Source organism: Porites lutea, chromosome 1 (genome assembly GCF_958299795.1).
Source record: "Porites lutea chromosome 1, jaPorLute2.1, whole genome shotgun sequence".
NCBI classification, from domain to species: domain Eukaryota; kingdom Metazoa; phylum Cnidaria; class Anthozoa; order Scleractinia; family Poritidae; genus Porites; species Porites lutea.
Genome location: NC_133201.1, coordinates 51449622 through 51470931, shown reverse-complemented (window position 1 = coordinate 51470931; position 21310 = coordinate 51449622). Strand labels below are relative to the sequence as shown.

Below are 21310 nucleotides of genomic sequence, written 5' to 3'. Positions count from 1 at the left end.
ACTCGTATGCACAAATGAAGGGGTTAGTTCTGTTTGAAAAGCCGAAACTGCAGTGCTCGGTCTTTGGAATTGAAACACAATTATTAGGTTTTATCGAATGAGCTTTTTGAATTTACTTTATCAGCAGATTTGATAAGATGAATCTTCTGTGTTATACCGATAGACTATTAATGTACTCCAGCTAGCTAATTTATTTATATACATTGTACTATCTGTCTTTTCACTGGCTAAGAGCCTACAGTTTATTTTGGAAATCACTGCAACCTAGAAATTTGTTATCTGCAACCAGTTTACTCCATGACTAACTGCCGTGTAGGTTGCGCACGTAATGGATGGTTTCCAATAGTAATGTCAAACTGTTTTCCGTGCGACGATGTGTGTGTGTGTGTGTGTTTTTTGTTTTATTTTGATTTTTTTTTCTTTCGTTATTTTCTACAAAACGATGTGTAATAAAACTATTAGATTCTGTTTTGGTGATGCCCGAAATTAGAGAACCTTAGTTGTTCTAGATATCACAATCGACAAAAAAGTCTTCCAATTGAGTGTTTAGAAACTGAATAATTTCTCATTTCATTGCGTGCAAACTATTCCTGTTTCATCATCAAAGATGACCTGAAAATATTTTATTTTATTTTTTTATTATGTTTTTTTTTTCACGCGAGACAGATCAGTCAACTTTTGAGACTCATCGGACCAAAATGTTGGCCCGACTGACTGTTTTTATCATCGCTGTTCATTTAACATTTATAACGTGGTCACACATGAACGAAGACATTAATTTATAATGGTCATAAATAGATTTCCTGTGATTTTCATCTCTGACCAACAATGTCAGAATTTATTAAAATATCCTAACAACTCTTTGTAATGAAAAAGATTGCACAAGAGCAAATATCAAAAAGCCAAGATGTGACTCACAAAGATCACAAGAATCATCTACAGGTGTTATTTTTCGCTGATTTTGTTATAAAATAGCTTTTCTATCCTTTATTTGGCGATAAAAGGCAAAGTGAATGAAAATACCTTGCGCAAGCCCTTTAAGTAAATTCGGCTATTATTGATCCAGAACCCTTCCACTTTACAGTGAAAATACTATATATTAAATACACTATATTATAAGCTGGCTGGCAAAAAAGCCGCTGACTGCTGTGCCAGTATAGCAGTTATACTCCTGTCATTTTGTATTTGCCATTTATCAAAGTGTCGTGTTACTAAAACTGCACTATATTAGAGAGTTTTAGCTTCCCGTATACGGCAAACGTCTGATTCAAGTTGAGAATTTCTCAAGATAAAAAAAGAGCAGATGCTGAAAACAGCTTAAAACTGACTGTTCTTATCGATAAAAAATTGCGTGAAGCGACTAATTTATGTGTAGAAATAATGAAAAGTAAACGACGATTAAAGGGGAAACTTGGCCCCTCTTATTATAAGGACTTGTCAAGCTTAAGCCTCAATTTATTTTCAACGTTACAAAATGAATTATTAAAGAACTCAGGGATCATCAATTGATGATCATTGACCTCCTATGTCTCGGTCCTGGGGGCCGTTTCTCTAAAGTCTCGATAATTAACGGGCCCGAAAAGCTGCAGATTCAAGATCGAGGTCTCGATAGTAGAAAACTAGTTTTGCAGATAATATGATAAAACTGTCAACGAACACTGTCATCAAAATGAACTGGTTTGAAAGTTGGGATCCGCGCTTGTTTTCTTAAGATTTTTTTTATAAATATTTGAATTCGGGGCCGAAAAGTTACTGGGACTTTCGAGAAACAGGCCTTTGAAACAAACAGATGTCGATTTATTTACTTGAGAGTGTTTGCACTTCACATCTTAGTGGGCCAATATGCAGAGTCATCGCTGCCAAGTCTTTATGAACATCACGCAAGTTTATAGCAGGATATTTTTAACATATTTTTTTAAATAGTTCTCACAGCTACATATTTGGAATCTCTTTTAAGATTTCCCCTCAGCCAAACAAGATGCGGAGTTCAATTTGGAAAATTATTATTGTAAGACCGGGGTCGTTTACCAATTGCGAAAGTTTTCCAGAAAATCCGGCTGGAAAGTTAATGGAACACGACATATTTGGGTCGTTCCAGTAGAAAAATTCGGGACCAACGGAACATCTGAAAAGATGCTCCCGTTTTCTTTATTCGGGACGGGATATTCCAAACGGAAATTCGTGTTCCATTTCTTAAAAGCCATTTTTGATACAAGTTTCAGACCTAAACAAAACGCGATTCCGGTACGAAAGTGATGTGGCTTTGCGCATGCGTGAGGTATTGGCCAGGCGAGCCGTGCATGCAAATGGCAAACAACTCGGGAGCACCTTCAATTTCCCATAAACAATCCTGACGTTGTTGGAGGAGGACCCGCGACAAAGCATCATCCAAATCAGCCGAAAAAAGTAGACAAATTATATCACCTCAAATCACAGCCCAGCCCATTAATGGATGGCGCAAAATATTTGATTTTCCAACAAGAAGTTCCGGTTTCCCTATATGAATGGTAAGTATCCCTGGTCAGTGTCCTGTAGCACTACTTGTAGTGCTCGCTTTAATGGTTATATTTTGTTGCCGGCGCGTTTTTCTAGGAAATGGCTTCTAGCCAAGCGAGCCTTATCAAAGATTACATTGGAACTTCAATTAAAAGATCTTTTCAAAAGTTCCTGATACCCTTGGCATCCATGAACAACTGACGTTGTTTTTCTCAATCACACAGCTTTCTCGGCAAAGTGGCTACGAAATATCTTTAATAGTGAGCAAACTACAAGTTATTTCCATACTTGGATCAGCGTTTGGAATTCTTATGGAATTAAAGGTCTTTGAAATACCAACTACAGCTAAACACCTGTAGTTACGTACAAATCTCAGTGACTTCATGTAAGCAAGCTGAGCCAAATATTCGTGCGTGAAAACATCTGAGTCAGTAATGCGCTCTGAAAAAAACTCCCTTACCTAAGGTAGTTCTGCAGTGTCTTTCACAAAGGTATACAGTTCAGTTATTGAAGCAGTCAGTAGTGATCGTTTGAAGCACGAGTGTAAAAATTGATATGAATGCGCGACCACGTGCAAGAGACAACGAAGACAACCAATGTACGGATGCGAAATTGTTAAACTCAAACTAAGATTTCAGGATATTTTGTTTTTCACAACTGGCAACAATCCCGGACCATACCGCGCCTCAAAAAAGAAGGAAGTAACCTTCCCTTGGTATTAACTTTCATTTTCACCTGTGCCGGAACTAAGACATCATATTTAGATCCCTGCTAGCGAGGAGGTTGCACTTAAAATTAAGCTGTTGCTCATCAACCAATTCTGAAATATCGCAACTTAACAGATGGCAGCTATCGACTGTTGTAAACAATTTCAACCGAAGCCTTTCCTATCACAGAGTGCTTTGTTGGGATTCAAAAAAGGAGAAAATTCTCTTTTCTAACCCTGCATTCCTAAACGGTGCATCATACTAGTTTCTGTGGCCACTTCAAGGAATGTGTTACTATGGAAGCCAGACTTACGCCATTAAAGCTCCCCACTTATGTAGTTACACAATGCTTTTCTTTAGTAAACGTCAAGAGGGTAGATTCTTAGGCGTACGAACTGTCAGTGGCAACAATTTCATAGGTTCTATTTTGGGAATCCAGACCACTGGATCCACTTCTAAACTAGAACCTACGATCGCAGCTACCCTCGTTATGAACTCATGAAAATTATGTTCTTACAGTAAGACTACATCGACTTTGGCAAAAAAAAAAAAAAAATGGTGACTGAATTCATAAGGCGAAGGAAGATGGGTTTAAATATTCAAGAGAGGGTACGGGTTGTGGGTGGTGCCGATTTAATCCAAAGAGGCGCGTATTTCAAATATTTCCGCGGCCACCAAAATTAAAGGTAGCGATAAAACCATGACAGCCATCATTATTAATTGCTCTTTATTCCATAAAACAAGGAAAGCAAAAACTCTTTTGAAAGCGACTCTAATTTTGGCGGCACTGGTAACAGCTTCTTCCGTCCGCGATTTCCTCGTCTTTTAGACTTCCGGTCCGGCTACCATTTCGCACTTCGTCAAACAATGCAATGCGACTTGGGCAAGTCATTTTGGTTTCATTTCGGATGCGGTATTTGTATTTCAAAGAAAGTAACGCGCTTCTTCGAAAGAGTAGCGTCAAGTCATGACCATCGAGAGAGGATAAATGGTATAACGTTTCCCTGTCCAGTCATTATCCGCTCAGAAGAATGTGATCGCCACTGGCAAATAAATAAGACGATGATTGGTTTTGAAATCATTCAACATTTTTCACATAAAGCAAACACGTTTTCGCTTCAAGAGTTTGTTCTCAGTTTTTCTTGGTCTCTCCGGCATTTAAAATCTCGCCACATTCAATAACTGTCCGCCTTGTTAGGCAAGACAGGAAAAGAGCTATCTCCTTTAATATATTTCATTTGTGAATCGGTAAGGGCGTATATGATATAGAACCTTGTAAAATTAAGACTTTTGGGCCTGAGATTAACTTGAACATAGACCCTCCATTTCAATGACTTGACGAGATCTTCTAATTGTGGGGGACTGAATATCAAGTCTATCAGTTGTTTTTTTTTTATATATTCTGTTGTGTGAATGTGAGCATGTACGTCAGCACAGAAAATTTTGTCTGTTTTTCAAGATTTGAAGTTTTCTACCATGGTCTCACAATGAAACACTGCAACATATGGTCTGTAACCAAGAGAGAATGAGCCTTCTCTTGCTGTAATAACTGAAAAAAATACCAAGATGACAGCCGCTAGAAATTGACAAAGTCTTAGCGTGCCGTGACCAGCCACTCCTTAAAGGGGGGACACATCCATTGCGAATAAATACCCTTCAGAGTGCAACTGAGAAAAACGGCAAACACCCGCTACAATCCTCAACAACAATTGAAACACTTCGTCAGTAGACTTAAGCTGCCTTCCCTCCTTCCAACCACACCTAACAATGTTGTTTCAGAGTCAAATATCAACTTAAAAGCGGGACTGATAGTAGGTCTCTAAGATTTATGACAAGGATGGAAAGGATGCTAGCATGAGAAGCATCGTCGAAAAATTACTTATAGATCTCAGGGGCGGATCTAGGGGGAGGGTGCAGGGGGTGCGCACCCTCCCCTGAGATTACCTGCGGTTTTCTAATACAACTGGTATTCTGCAAAAAAAAAAAAAACTATGTGGTTTATTGGTGTTGAAATAGAGCAAGAGACGGAGTGCACCCCCTCCTAAAAAAAATCCTGGATCCGCCCCTGGATCTTAAACATTTGCGTCCGGTGCTTGCAAACCCGGCATCAAATTGTCAATGTCATAAAACTTAACGACCGCCAGGGAACCATTTAAATGAATATCACTGAGTTTCTACTCTACTGTATTATATGTGCTATACAAATGTGACTATCTATATATGTTGTTGTTTTCATGTTCATCAGCACGCATTCAATAAATCTTAACCAAGAGAGAATGATCTCATTCTCTCTTGATCTTAACGTACTACCTATACTGCGCTGTAAGTCTCTATCTCGTATTCAAGTAATCTGTATTGCGGTTACCCACGTAAGTACATGGCGATAACGGCAGAATGTTATTTCCACTACCAGGCATTGCGACTACTAGTTGTCTTATAATGTTCAATTAGTAGGGAGCTAAAGCAACGACGACGTCGATATCAACGAGAACGGCAAAACAGCAATAGGTTTAGATTAGCAAAACAACAACTCTGCACGTGCATCACGCCTTTTTGTACATTTCTTTTCTGTCACTTTACGACTACGACGTGAAAATGCCTAATTTCACGTACATTGTAGAGAACGTGAACGCGGACGACTTTGTTTTTCTTTCCTTGAACTTCGTTACGCTCTTTTAGAATTCAACTCCAGAAAACATTGCCAGAATTTGACGAATTGAACGAGATGGAATAAGCACGATGAAGTTTGAAGCAGCGCGACTTCACTTTATAAGTGACGTTTTGGTAGCCGTCGTCGACGTTGTTGCTTAAGCTCCCTAGTATCACTGAGACTGCTGAGCTGCACGATTTAGAGTTCTTCTAGTTTTTTTTTCTTAGATTTGCAACAACAAGCAGTAAATGCTTTAGTCGGTGAGCCGAAAATGGTGGGCTCCGCGGGGTTAATTTGATTTCAAGCATATGGAAGGTTTATAATCTACAATGTAGGAACGATACGCTTAACTGAAGAGGATAATAGGTTTTATCATCTATCAATACACAAAACATGGTACGCCGCCGGTTATACACCAAAACTTTCCCCCCTTTTTCTTTCTCTGTCGCAGAAGGCTTCACAACTCATGCATCAAAAGGAAATTCTCTTTTCTTGGGCGGAAATCGGTCACATGTAAAACCTTCTGGAGAGTACATTTCCAGTTTTTACACACAATTAGACTGTACTTGACGACCTATTTTGATAAGCGCCCTTCTTAATGCAGAATTAATTGTCCTGGCGTTTTTATTACTTTCCAAACTGACGGCTTAGAAAAAAAATTGACAAACGAAAGAAAGGCTCTGTATAAGATTAATTGTCTCAGCGAGGTCAGGCGTTTCAAGACTCTTTCAAAATGACAGCCCTAGCGGACACGAAAAAATGCGTGCCACTGAGGCTTTGATAGCCGATACATTGACCACAATATCGGCCCGCTTTGAGCTGGCACAGGTCACCTCTCTTTAGAAATCTAACCGAGCTGTTAGATTTTCCAAGATTTTAAAATCCACCAACAATGCGCGACTCTATGGAGCGTTGCAAATGATTTTCTTCCATTGAGTGCATGCATTGTTAGTTTACGAGTGTCCCGAACAACTCTGTATAACAACTGCTTTGTCATTCATGGTGCTCGGAAATAAACCGTAGCTCAGTATTTTTTGTTTTAAAAATGTTAACTCCTTCCAGTGCCAATAAAATAAAATGAATCGACGTTCAAAATGCTTGCAAATAATCTCGATCCTAAAGTGAACCAGGAGACCACCAATTCACGATACGAGGGTGTCTATGGTCTTTATATTAAATTAGCACTCCATTAAGGATTTTTTTTTTCTGGGCTAAAAGTATTTCTCAATATGTTTAGCCCTGAAATCATCTGCCCACGTTGGCTCGTTCAAACCACACAGGCTTAATTTAAAAAGCGATTGAAGGGAGTCTTGTTCGGTTACAATGGAAGGCAGCTGCGTACAGTTCAGTTTTATGCAAATCTTTTTTAATTTCTATTCGGCTATATACAAATCTTACTTAAATTTACATCTGTAAATAATTTCTTCTTTTTTGTCACGCACATGAGAATATTACCAAACTTAATGAATTTTGTTGAGTGTGCTTGGTTCTTAATTTCCTTTCATAACTTTTTTTCTCGAACTTCACAAAAATACGGTCTTTAAATTAATTGCTTTTTCTGTACATAGCGATGTTTTTTACCGGCTTTTTTTTTCTTAAGAAACAAAGGCGTTTACTGAAAAATTATATTCGTTGTGTTTAATCTAAGCGATATTTGAATATTCGAAGTAGAGCCCTTTGTCCTCTCTGCGGTCTCATCTAGGAATATTATGTTAGAGATTTAAGAAATTTAATTTTTAAAATGGCCCTTGAATCACGCACAGATATCTGTGTTTTTCTCCTGGAAGAAGATATCGGTTTGTCGATGCATAATTAAGTTCTGCGTGCTGGCAACGAACAGTACAGTCCCGCTGTAGTGTTACATGTGATTTCTCTTCCACATAAATACTGTCTCTTCGTTCTATATACATCATATCTGTCATTTCAGCTTTGTAAGGTCACTCTAGAGAGCATAGTTCCTTGACAACCAACCGTGAAATTTCAAGCGTGCATAGCCCATGGCTTTCCTCGCACGGGTGTATATTGTTGCTGTACGGTTCTGTAAGCTGGAATCCTACCGTACTGCGACGCAACGTAATTCATTTGCTGTTGTTTTCTTCTGAAGAATAACGTGCGAAGATCTGGCAAGTCCTGTAGTTTATTAAGCTGCATCTCCACTATAAGTCTCGCTAATGCACCTTCGTCTACACGGTCCATCGAATCAAAAAATTCCTGCCCCAAGGGCGCACAGTTATCTCGCGTGAATTCAGGCATCTGAAATAACGACAAAAACGTAATAAGTTACAGTGAGCATCAAATCCACACTTTGCCCCGTAACTTCGCCGATTTTAACCTTAGATCGCCTTTGCGCATAACAAGTTTCACTTGAGTTACACCACCGCAGACTTGTTTTTCTACACGCAATAAGCCCTGAATAATTAAAAAAACTCAAACACAGACAAAGAGATTAGAAAAAAAAAGTCAGCAAACGCACTATTCACCTCTGTAAAGATGTCCTAGGCGGGTTCCTTTTTTTGTTTCTCGCGTGTCAAGCTAGCGATCTGTCCTTACGATGCACTATCGCCTTGACCACAGCGAACAACTGACTAAAATTCCCGTTGATATCGAAAACCAAAATAGTGTGTTGATTACGATTACACCCTTGAGTAACTATTTACGGTAACCACCACTGAGAACAACAGATGGATTGATGGAACACAATTCAATATTGCCCTAGAGCGACAAAGGTTAATAAGGCTCTCTTTTGTGACGTCACATGTTGACTACGTCATACTACCTCGCCGCCATCTTGTATTACGCACTGGAGGAGCCCTTAGACGTGGGGCGCCATACAGCTTTAAAAAAATATTCCGTCATCGACTTAAAAAAGTTGTGTTTTCCTTAGAAACAAAACATGCTTCGAGAACTACATTTTTTGCCACTAAGACAGGGCGTGCATGTCATTTGAGAATTGTTAAGCGTGTTTAAATTCCACCAGGTCGCTATTTCTTTTTCGTTGACATGGTTGTGCCCAAATATGGCATAATGGCTGTATATTACCGGCAACATTTACGCCGATAAGACTGCTCACGCGATCGGCAATAGCAGCTTTTGGAGTGCGGAATTTTTTGGCGCTGCGGTGACAAGGGTGCGTGCAACGTATAGGAAAATTTCTTCTAATATTTTTTTCTTCCATTCTCTTTGATTCGCGATTGAAATTGCAACTAAATCGCTGTAAGTTGGCGGAGCTAAAAAGGGCGGACTTAATCCTAATTTCTCGAAATGTTGCAAAAAATATAAGTGGGGCCAAACATTTGTCTCCAGAAAGTACATCAGTCTATTAATGGAACACTTCAATTTGCGCGCATGAAAAGCTCGCGACAGAGAAAATCTTTTGTGCAGCGAAACCGACAATTTATCGGTCACGGAAACAGACACTTTTTATGAATGACTAAAAAAATTCCTAAGAGACTAAGTAATAAGGAAAAGTATCATCGATTTCTTTTCCTCCTCCCAAACATTTAAAGGTTATTGGTCCAGCTAGCAGCGCACAATTTGCAAGAAAAACGTCCTTAAAATTTAATGGGAAATTTCCTATCATTCAAATACTTGATATCAATGAACTTTATTTTTTTGTGTCAGAAAAAAAAAACTTAGCTTATCACTAGGTGCATAAAATAGCTACTCCTTCTTTGGTTTTAAAAAAAGCAAGTTTTCTTTCAATTTTATGACCACCTTAATTTTTCTTTAGGTTAAAAATGTCAAATATTTCTGCGGCACCTTACTGAAAAAGATGAACTGTTAAGGATTACCGGAAGTACGCTATAATGTTTCCTGTCCTGCAAAGAGTTGCTCTTTGTCTGCTCGACGAAAATGCCAAATTGACCGATATTTACGTTGGAATTTTTTTAGTTATTCAAAGGTAATAAATCGCCGAATCAGGGAGGTCAATGCAAAGACTTAAAGAATTTCCTCCGTTCATCCGGAACTCGCTTCAGTGCGGGTACAAAAGGATATCCTTCAGCTATGACGATATGAATTATTTCAGTCAATGTTATAACTGACAAAGTACACGTCAATTTCCTTTAAAAGCGTACATGTCACGCAACATGACCTTGGGTGCAAAAAGAACGTACTTGAGTACAATTACAAATCTCTTCTCTCGAGCAATCGTCCAGTCTGTAAACTAGAATCCCTAAATCCCTAATTCTCTTTTATCAAACAAATTAGTGGTGATCCAAAGCAAGTTTCTTCTTACTGGGATTAACAGTAACGAGAAAATCTTTGCTGATCGGGTGCACAAGCCACCTCACGATAAACCTGAGATAAGCCTCTATTTTCGTTTCGTTTGGTCCTACCCTCGGCCTTTCATGGACACAAAACCTTACCTTCATCTCTCTGCAATTTATAGGTGCATCATGAATCGGCACTCTTAATTTGAAAATGTGGTAGTGGCAGAGAGAAGCTTAACTCGCAGGATTTTTCAATTAATTTAGTAAATGAAATTATATCAATAACAACTTGACTGGCTTGTCTACCTTACTTCCTTGTAATATCCTCAAAAAGAACCTGCTTAATTTTGTCAGCATCATTTCTGAAATCTCACCTCATATTTTGCTCAACGTTACGTAAAATCGGCTTGATTTAGGTATTCCTCAGATGACTAAAAACAACCATAGCTCTATGTTTTTATTATCCCAGGTAGGATGACAGGAAAACAGTTGCGCAAGATTAACTCCACACAGGATGATAAATAAATCACTTTAAGAACAGTGTGTCTACGTGAAATGTTGCATATTTCTGATAACTTACAATTATCCAGCTTTCCTTTAAAATCTTCAACTGCTGATTTAGCGATGACCAAGGATCAGATGATGAAGGAACTTTGTGTCTTAGGTATACATACAAGACATTCGGGCCGCCTCTGTCACGACTTGACTGAATTCTTAATAAGGGCGTGTCCATGGTCACGAACACAATTTACCGTTCTATTGTGTTCTTCCAATCCCCGCCATATAAAGGCATTTCAACAGTGAGAAAGAAGAATTCTTTTTAACCTATATACCTGTTCAGATTTCCACCGAAAGAATGTGTGCATCTCTTCCAGGTTAAAAGGTTTCAGGGAAAATGCTCAAACAATTCTGTAAAAACAGTTCTTGTATAAACAACTCATGATACCATGTGTTTGGAATTCCCTTCCACCCGGAAAACTGCAAAACATTTGCCCGTAAGGTTACGTTTATTCAAAATTCCACACAGATCTAATCACAATTGTCGTTTGATCTGATTTTGGCTAAAATTAAGACAGTGGAGATGAAATGAACTGAGATTTGTTTGTCCCGCTGTTTGGGGCACGCTAGCCAACAACGAGTTCCCAGTTTTACTTCATAGACTTAAAGAATAATCATTAATACAGAGTGTCGGAATTTATAACTTAAGAAATCTTACCTGTGGGTATCTCTTCATCATAGACGAGTTTCTTAAAACCGTGCCTGCTCCCTCCATTCTACGTCAATGCTTTCTGCAACAAATAAGTTACGATTATATTTCTCATGAGTTACAAGTCGCATTCTCACTGCTGATTGCAATAATTATATACCAGTGATAAAGGCTTGTTATCTGTTTCCTGCTAATCAGCTGTCACGCTCGCACAAAGATAGTCTTAGCTTTTTTTGCCTCTGCTTGCGATTGATTTCTTGACTTCAAGCACGTAATTAATGAGAACTCTGGTTTCTTGTAGTTAATACCAAATGTTCGTATTACCGGCCTTTCAGATATTTTATGAGATCCACCCAAAGCTTACGATAAAATCCAATGGTTTTCCTGTTCCACCTGGTCAGAGTGGAATGCGTTGCGTAATTCACTACGCAAGTTGTGCCTCAATTTGCATAGAAAAATATCGGCAATTGTGAAAACGCACTCCAGAATAGAAAAATTTGTTGAGTCTTTTTCATTCATTGCGTTAATCACGAGAAAATTCTTCAGTGTTTAAATGTCACGAGATTGTAGACACGCCAGAGCGAGTCTACAAAGTGGTGTATGAACAAACAGCTAAAACGTTACGTGTTAAGTACACATTAAAAAAGACTGACAACACTTTTTTTAAGCCAAACAAGGATAAAAAGTCAAATAAATTTGTCGATTGTCGTTTTGTTTACATGCATTTAACGTACGCGTCATTCCCGCCAGCGCACCGCCCATCCGCAGGTCACGTAACTTCATTGTTTCCTTGAACATGTTCGACTTCCGGACTAGAATATCAGAATATAAAATGCCAAAATTTTGTTTTTAAAGGCAGGAGGAACTTGGACAATATTTTATTACGCGAAATAGAGGCTAAAAGTTTGTTATTTACTATGACTCACAAAGGTATTTACAAACGTAGATAATTCGAACGTGATCGAATAAAACATCTGATCATGCATTTAATTTATATTTCGAAATGCAATTTTGAAGGTCACGCAAATGTAACGTTTCAAAATGAAAATGAAAATGAAAAAAGAAAGAAAAATTTATAACAGAAAAAAAATTTTGTTATTATAATTGTTTTATTATTATTATTATTATTATTATTATTATTATTATTATTATTATTATTATTATTATTATTTTTTATTTTTATTTTTTTTGAGAGTAGAGACAGTTATACAACTGTACGCATAACGGAGGACATCGTATGCTACGTGGTTTTTCGTTCAATGAGGTAATCGCGACCATTCAAAGGGAGAAGGGGCACGTGCCCCTTTTTCGCAATGTTTATCACTGCTGTTAGATTTTAATGACCCCAGAATGTTTCGATAAAAATGGCTCAAACTTGACAGCAAAAAAGGGAAATTAAAACTTAATTTGGTTAGGTCACTACTTGATATCTATTGCATTTCGATCTCTAACAAACATCTTCCCGTTTCCACTGTTTCTTCGAATTTTGAGTACTCGGAACTTTCCGGAAAACGGTTTCCTGTTCAGAGGCCTCTTGTGCCGAATACCGCGGAAAAGAGGCCTCTCCTAGCAAGGAAGGAATACGGCTAAGTGCCACGGCTCTTATAGGTGCCCTTCACCATATAAGCGCCCACCCCCATCGATCAAATTAGCAAATATTAGCACCAGGCCAGGGGCGGCGCGGGATTTTTTCGTTGGTGGGGCATAACTGGGAATATGTGTAATATTTGCGCGACAGCGCTTATGATAAGTGCCGAAGGCACCAGAAACTAGGAGGGTCAGGGGCCATGCTCCCCCGGGAAGTTTGAAAATTTAAGTACATGCAGTGATTCAATTTTTCTTGCGTCATAGTTGTTCGAAGATATGTTTTGAGCCTTCTAAGGGCAGAGGCCGAGTGCTCACTCACAGCATTCGTGGCAGGTACACTGATAAGAAGTATTAAACAGTCACAAGCAGCAAGATACTCCCAACACTTGGTGGTAGAGTATTCTGTTATACGGCCCCAAATCTCTGTAACAACCTACCTAGCGAAATATCCAGCCTTGAATCTCTGTCAAATTTTAAATGCCATGTGAAAACATATGTTTTTAAACAAGCTTTTAATTTGTAGTAGTGTATTTGTTTCGTTTATTTTATTTTATTATATAAACTGCTGTGTTTTACAAGGATTTCTACCACCGAGAAATGTGGTATCTGAACACACGTAAAAATGCGATATTTTTACATGTGAAATTATTGATATTTGATAGTTTGAGAACATTTTAACCATTTATCTTGTCGTTTATATTTGAACAAGATACCGGACATTTTTAATATTTGTATTTATTTTTTACTGTACTTTGTAGAGCTCCGAGTTTACACTGGAGTATTTTAAACAATGAATTACATTTGTCGGGTTCTCGACTATATGGCATGGTTTTGGTTTATGGAATGGCTGATTCTTGTTTGTATAATGAACAGAATAATACATGGACGCTTGGAGATATGGAATTTATCTTCTCGTGTTCACATTCGATATCGAACGAGTGAGCGCAGCGAACGAGTGAGATATCGATGTGAACACTCGAAGATAAATTCCATATCTCCGCGCGACCATGTATTATTCTCTATATTCATCACTTATTGTTATTTTTTTTTTCATTTTTAAATATTTCTACTTGCTTGTAAATTTAATTCGTTTTTAGTCTTTCTTTTTAACTTATTGTAAAGCGCATTTGATCATGTCCCATGGAAAGTTGCGCTACGTAAGTTTTAACTACTACTATTAATAAGCCCTTTACAACTTCTGAGAAATAATCAACAGCTGCACTGGGGAGGCTCAGATACTCCACTACATTGTTCAATGCAAGGTCTGTCTTAGTACCGAGCTGCGCTCTGAGAGTTTGTTGCTTTGGCAGCAGCAAATTGCCCTCCAAGAGTCGTCTCCATAAAAATCACAGACAAAATCTTGAAGATCCTTTATCTAAAAAAATCACAGAATATTTCTTTCACGAATTCTAATTCATTAAATCGCCTCATACAGTGTATGATCATCTGGTCGAAGAATCTTAGCTTGCCACACTAAAGTATATCCCAGCCTGCGCAGTTTTGAGTTGTGCCAAAGTTGAAAGTTGGTGAGGCAAATAATGCCTTACCTGCCCCACCTGTAGCTCTGCCATTGCAGGCTGAGCTCCTTTAGCCTGCAGTGCAGGCGTGTTTATGGCAGAGCTAGGTCGTCACTCGATTCCATCCACCAAACTGACATCCTCCTCTCACAAGACATTTCACTTTTCTTATATGAAATTTCTTGATGAAATGTTCATAAAAGTCAAAGAGTGTTCAATTTTTAAGGAAAAAAAAAATTCAGGATAGAATGAGTAGGATGCGAACTCGGAGCATCCGATCTGGAGTGCATCACTCTAACCCCTACACCACAAGGAGTTGGTGACAAATAGTGGTTTGATTTAAATGTAAAACCCTAACCCTAACCCTACTTTGTGTACGAATCATTAATGTGTCAACGTCAGTTTGGCGGATGGAATTTAGTGTAGGCCCAATGAGCTCAACCAGATTGGAATCCAGCGGTTTTAGTGAAAACAAGGGATTGAGTGGGGAGCTCAGTCTCGCGGGCTCATAAAACGTGGTCTCGGTCACGTGTCATTTAAGGACAGAAAATTAAACTAATTTTCAAACAAATTTTCTTTTCAAAAGGGTTCTTGGTTTTGTAATAGAGTACGCTTGAATTTCTAAGCTTTCGAATAAATCATAGCTGACACGCTTTTATCTCTTGTAGCTAATTTAATAGCTAGTGGCAGTAAAGGCAAATACAAGCCCGCAGTGAAAAGTATATTTTTTGATGAGGAACATGAGGTAAAAAATAGAAAATGTTAAATCAGTCTCGAGAACAGTCCTCCATGGCTTAGTCAGTTAAGCTAAAGTTCCATCCATAGTATCGTGAAAAAAGCGAGCAGATTCCATTATTTGCTGTGCTTCCATCCACTCCAACATGAAAACGCCAAGAACCGATAAGCTGAGCACTTTTTTGCTTTCGATACATTTTGACCGTAAGCCTGACTGAAGCTGACCTTTTCAGATGGACAAACCCATCTTCTGGTAGACAGCGTAAGTGAAGTGGAGGAGCACCGGATACAGGAACCGTCTACATTTCCGCCCATAAATAATCTCACTGACTGGAACTGTTGTTTGGCAATAAATTCACTTACCGATACAGTAGGAACTCATACGCTAAGAACAATTCTGATGCAACTCCCCTTTCAACTCCCAATACGATGAGCTGAGGTTTATACCTGCTTAAGATAATATAAAAGGGCGGGCACAAATATTTCAGGTGAAGATGCAAACGCGCTTGCTGTCCTTTTACAAAGGCACTAGACACGACACTGCAAGCATCGGATTTTCCGTGCAAAGGAATTTAAGCTTTTGCCGCATCTTTGTGACTCCAGACAAACGTTTAAGGACAATATACCCAATAAGACTAAAATATCCGAGATAAGCTGCAGATAAGCTGCCGATATATTTAGCCCAGCAGCATAAAAATGCTGGAAAATGTGGCTGGGTCAAGATAAAGTAACGATGTAAGGCTGACTCTACAGCTAGCCAGAAATGTACTTTTTTTATCATGATTTCCTTTTTTTCGAAATACTTTTTAAGCTGCAAATTAAGCTAAGGAAACCAGTGACTACTGCTGACTACAACCATAAAGACCCGTCCGGCACCTTCGCTTTGAACGTTGGCGTCGGCCCTCGCTACCCAGAACAATATTATATTAGTGTGTAGTTGTTTGCATACCGGAACAATTTCAGTAAATAATTCAAGGATTATAAAACATTCCTTGTTGATGATCAGCTTAAAACAAGAGTGCTGTCTAGCCGAACCTCAAATCAACAAGGCGCCAGATTAGAGAGGAAGGGTGAGCCTTGCCGGCCTACGTACAACACGAGATACACTCAGCTTTTATTGTATCGGGAAAGGAAACTTAGAACAAGAGGCTACCTAACAATTAACAGCATCCGCAAACGATCAGGCCTGATTTCTTAATGGGGCCGAAATTGTATTAATTTGTGTAGAAATGATGCATCGGTACTTCAGGGGCCGATCCCGATTTAGCTTTTAAGAAGAGGGAGGGATGCATGGTTGGATTTGGGCAAGAATTCAATTTCTAATACAACTAATGCGATCGATATTTTGCGTGCCTTTTTGCAAATGTTGGACTATTAACTCTATTTAATATTTTTCTGTTCCAATTCTGTCTGAAATCCTCCCAGACATGCCCTCGATCAAAGTTGACGGTTTCCTTTTTAGGCAATTTGCTTGACATGAACAATTAGTCAATGATCAAGAAATTACCTTTTTTCTCATCCCAAAAAGTTCACTTTCTTTCTGGCTATCCTTATTAACTGGACTCGCAGTATGCCATATATATTTTGCAATGACGTGAAAAAGGAAAGGGTGCTTATTTTAGACCTCCAGTACTAAAAATAGGGTACGAGTCTTGGCCCATTCACTACATGCAGATAGTTGTATTCGTGACAGGGCACGTTTTCTTGCCCACATGCAAGCTTTCCCCCTTAGCTCCAAGCCTTTCGCTTGTCTCGGATCGAAAACGAAAGCAGTGTTCGTCGAGAGAGCTTGAGCGCGGAGCTAGGCGTTTGCTAGGTGCTCGTTTATTTAGATCCAGTTCTACCCATGTGAAAAGCCCTGGTTTGCAATTTTCCGTGAATGTTGAATCCCACTCACCACACACCACACGTTAAAATCTTCGGATCAGAAACTTCTTTGACGAAAAGAACACCAAGGTGCTCCTGGGTTCCATTTTTTTCTGAATTCTTGCCCATGCCAGTATACAGTTAAATTATGAACCCCCCCAAAGCCGGCTTATGTCAATTCGCGGGAAACAACTAACGATATCATAAACGTATCCTAAATGAAACTGATATGTGATATATGCCATAGGTTTAGAGTATGGGGGTCAGTACAGGCAGGCTTATCCCTGGCTTGTGTCCCCAAGTAAATAAACTATTTTAATTCCAAGGAAAGGACACATCATTCAGGTCATGAATGATGTAACAGACCACACCCTCGAGATGATTAGACTAGCTGTTATACTAGTTTAAATATTTGCCTTTTCAAAGCTGCCCTTCTGCGTTGTCTTGTTCTCTATTCCCCAGTTAACCTGTTCCAGTTTCCGACTTGTTGGGTCCGCGGAATTGAGAAAGGACCAACCCGAAAAAAAAACACCGTAGGAAACCCCTTTTCGCGCGCCATTCACTTTCGCGTCTTCCCCACTCTTTCGCGCATTCCCACTATCTGAGAGCCTGGAACAGGCTATTCCACAGATTCAATGCAAGTTTTTGTGTTTCTCAGTCAGTCACGCACTCATTCCCGTCGTTGGGGACTGCAGAGGAGTTTGTGAAAAATCATAAGTCTACCACTATAGTCTTCGAATGCAACCGTCTCTCTTTACTCCTCGCTCCAAGACTGATGATATTTCTCTCCCGCGAAAGGGAGTGAGGAGAGAAGGCTGCTCTGTATTTGTAGGCTAAGGGAGACCATTGCTGATTGATGATCACTGCCGACTACCTCCCCAACAAGACCGCTCCCTTAAAACGTTATTCCATTAAGCTGATCAGGATAATCGGATGAGACAATCTTCATCCGGTTTCCGGTTGGCTCACGAGTCACTGACGATGTGATTCTTATTAACCTTGACATACACATCATAAGGGGGGGTTAATTGAATAGATTCGGTAGTTTCTGTTGCTAAAACTAGAAAATTTTGGAACGGTAATAAAATGTGGTACAATCGCAGTTTCAGTACACTTGACGTCCTCTGGAAAATTATTCGTTAGTTTTTTTGTTGTTGTTGTTGTTTTTTTTCACTTTATTTTATTTTTATATTTTTTGATATAGTCTTTTCTTTTTGTGCTGTTTTTCAGCCTAGGGTGAATATTCCCATTTTTCTGCCAATTTTGGACTGAAAATATCCTTGTATTAGTCTCATACTTTTCCGTTTTAGAATGCACTGGAGGACACGCTGGGCGGAGAGACAGAACGCCCTACGTTGTTTTTCTTTTTAGAATTATATGCTTTTCAGCCTTGGATTTATTCTCATCATATTCTTAAGATTTTGCAAATTTCAGCCTATAGAAAAGAAGAGTGTATGAAGAAGATACATTCATATACACCTGAACAACAATTGAGTAGAAAATGTGAAGGAAACCAGTTCTCTTCAAGAGAGCCGGTGACAATTAGTCTTCGTCTACATAGCGCACTATGAAACGTCCAGTTCGGCCAAGAGACTGGGTTCCAGCTTTGAGCACGCGGAGGTGTATTTGGTTTGTATTTTGTTTTGCATCGGTTTATTGCACACAACGAACGCTTGTTTGAGCTATTTCTCATTGTTTTGAGGTCTTTCGAGGTAATCACAGTTTGTGGATATAACTGACTGTAGAAGGGTAGCTTAATCTTAGAAAATATGGCATGCGCACGTGAAGAATCTTCTGAATCTTCGTTGGAGTTCGACCTGTGTTCTGATGACTGTGATGATTCTGACAACTCTTTTGATGATAATGAGCCATCAAAAGTCTATGAAGCTGCTAAATCTGGAGATGCTGCGTTACTTAATGAACTTCTTCAAGATATGGATGATAGTGAAAGAGAGCATACATTCGAAGCCACGTTTGTGGAGTTAATAGAGGGACAACTGACACCACTTCTTGCTGCATCAATGGAAGGGAAGACAGATTGTGTAAAAGTACTTCTAAGGTACAAGGCAGATGTCGACGGACGTGGACGTGTGCTCCGATATGGGCATGATGGTGGTAGGTATCGTTTGTGTACACCGTTGTTTGTTGCTTCGGGTAATGGACATGTGGATGTTTTGAATTGCCTGATTGAAAATGGAGCTGATGTTAATGCAGTTACCCCAGATGAGGGCTGTATCCCACTAATGGATGCAAGCTTCAATGGAAGAATTGATGCCATAGAGTTCCTTGTTAAACATGGGGCTAACTTAGATCATCAAGACAAATATGGTAATACTGCTCTGCATTATGCTGTCCATGATCCCATTCCAGACAAGCAAGTTGAAGTCTTTCAAACACTTCTGAGTCTTGGAGCTTCTCAATTGTACAATAAGCAACGCTTAACTCCACTTCTGTTTGCCTGTAATAAAGGCATGATTTCATTGGTGGAGAAATTGCTTTTGGAGGTAGATTACACAGATGAGCAAAGAATCGATGCACTTGAGCTTCTTGGTGCCTCACTTGCTACCACAAATTTGCATTCTAAGCGATATAGGAGAGGGTTTGACTACATTGAGGAAGGAATGGGAGAAAGGTTTGAAGATCCCTCACACCCAGTGTTGAAACAACCAGTACAACCAATTGAAGCTTACCAGAATAGAAGAGAGAGTCAAAATCTTGAAGAACTTGCCCAGATAGAAAATAACAGACGTACCATTCTTATGGAGGGGCTTGTCATTAGAGAGAGGATTTTAGGAACTGATAACATGGAACTTATTGAACCTATTCGTGAAGTTGCTGAGTATTTTTTTGACCGGTATCGAAACTTAAATGTGTCAATTGGTTTGCACAGACATGCAATGAAGATAGCTCGACTTTGCCATCAATCAGCCTTCTCTGATTTATGTTCACTGATTGCTATTTTAAGCCAAAAATTTGGGAGCAACGTTCATCCAAGGGAAGAAGAATTACTTGAATTGCTGGAGCAAACAGTACTTGAATATGAGTATGAGAAAAAGTTGAAGAATGAACTTCAAGAAAGATCAGAGAAAATCTCTCCTAACAGCACAATGTTCAGAGAATTGCTCTATTCATCTGCCAGGCTTGTTCAAGTCATTGCTAAATGTGAAGAAGTCAGAACCTCAAGTGTATTATCATTGCTGAAAAAACTTCTCAACCTCAATCCTCAAGATGATCTTGGGAATACATTGTTACACAAGGTGGTGATAAAGCGCAGCAAGAAAGATACTTTCCCATGCCCTGTTACCACAAAACTTCTTTTGGACGAAGGTGTCAGTGTAAATGCCACCAACTACATGGGGAATACACCACTTCACAAAGCCGTAACTGGAAAGCTTGGCAATGACAAGATCCACCTTGTGACAAGCGTATTGAAAATTTTGCTTGAGAGGGGTGCTCATCAAGATTTTGTCAATCATAATGGCCAAACTGCCATGGAATTGGCACAAACTGATGAAGCACGTGCAACTCTTTCAAATTACAGAAACTTTGAGTTAAAGTGTCTTAGTGCAGGGGCTGTAAGAAAGTTTGGACTTCCCTATTTGGACGTGGTGCCAAAAACACTAGAGAAATTTGTCAGTATGCATTAAGGTTCATTACCATGCTTAAGTAGCACACAACTTTGAGATAAGATGGATCTGCGCTGAGTAGGTTGAGTCAATGAAATGCTTTGATGTTCTTTGATCCCATCTTTGGAGGTACTGCAGCTACATGTCAGTGGCAGATCCAGGGGAGGGGCCCGGAGGGCCCACCCCCTCTCCCCCCTTATTTTTGGACCAAACGAAAAAAATTTGTTCCAGACCAGGCCCCCTAACCCTAACCCTTATCTCAGGGTCTGGATGACCAGGCCCCCCCTTATCTGAAGGTCTGGATCTGCCACTGCATGTATACAGTTTATTTTGCATGGCTTGTTCAACTGATATTTGGACATTCTACATGTGGGCATTATTTGAGGGCATAGTAGGCCCTCATTAATTTTAATAGACTGCATTGCAGTCATAATCTTATCCCTTTTAGTAACCTTTGTGAAGCAACACTGAGATCCTTGTTCTGCGCCCTGAAAGACGCAACCAGTTACCCGAGTGCCTGTCAAGTTTCTCTTCAATCTAATTGGCAAATCAACAATGGCTTTTTAACAGGACTTTTATGGCATACACTCAAATCCTGGGCCCAGTTGTTTGAAGGCCGTTTAGGGCTAATCCGGGTTTAAATTTTAACTTGGGTTTTTTTCTTTTGTTCAAATGCATTTTCTGGGATGATTTTCCCTATCCTTTTCA

General features: G+C 39.3%; 1 protein-coding gene across 1 annotated transcript; it reads left to right on the top strand.

Annotated features, from left to right (window-relative positions):
- Window positions 1-18745: 18745 nt before the first annotated feature.
- Window positions 18746-20623, top strand: LOC140931912 (protein fem-1 homolog B-like). The gene has a single exon (XM_073381608.1). It carries the CDS (start codon window positions 18746-18748, stop codon window positions 20621-20623), a length of 1878 nt encoding a protein of 625 aa, XP_073237709.1.
- The last annotated feature ends 687 nt before the right edge of the window (window positions 20624-21310 follow it).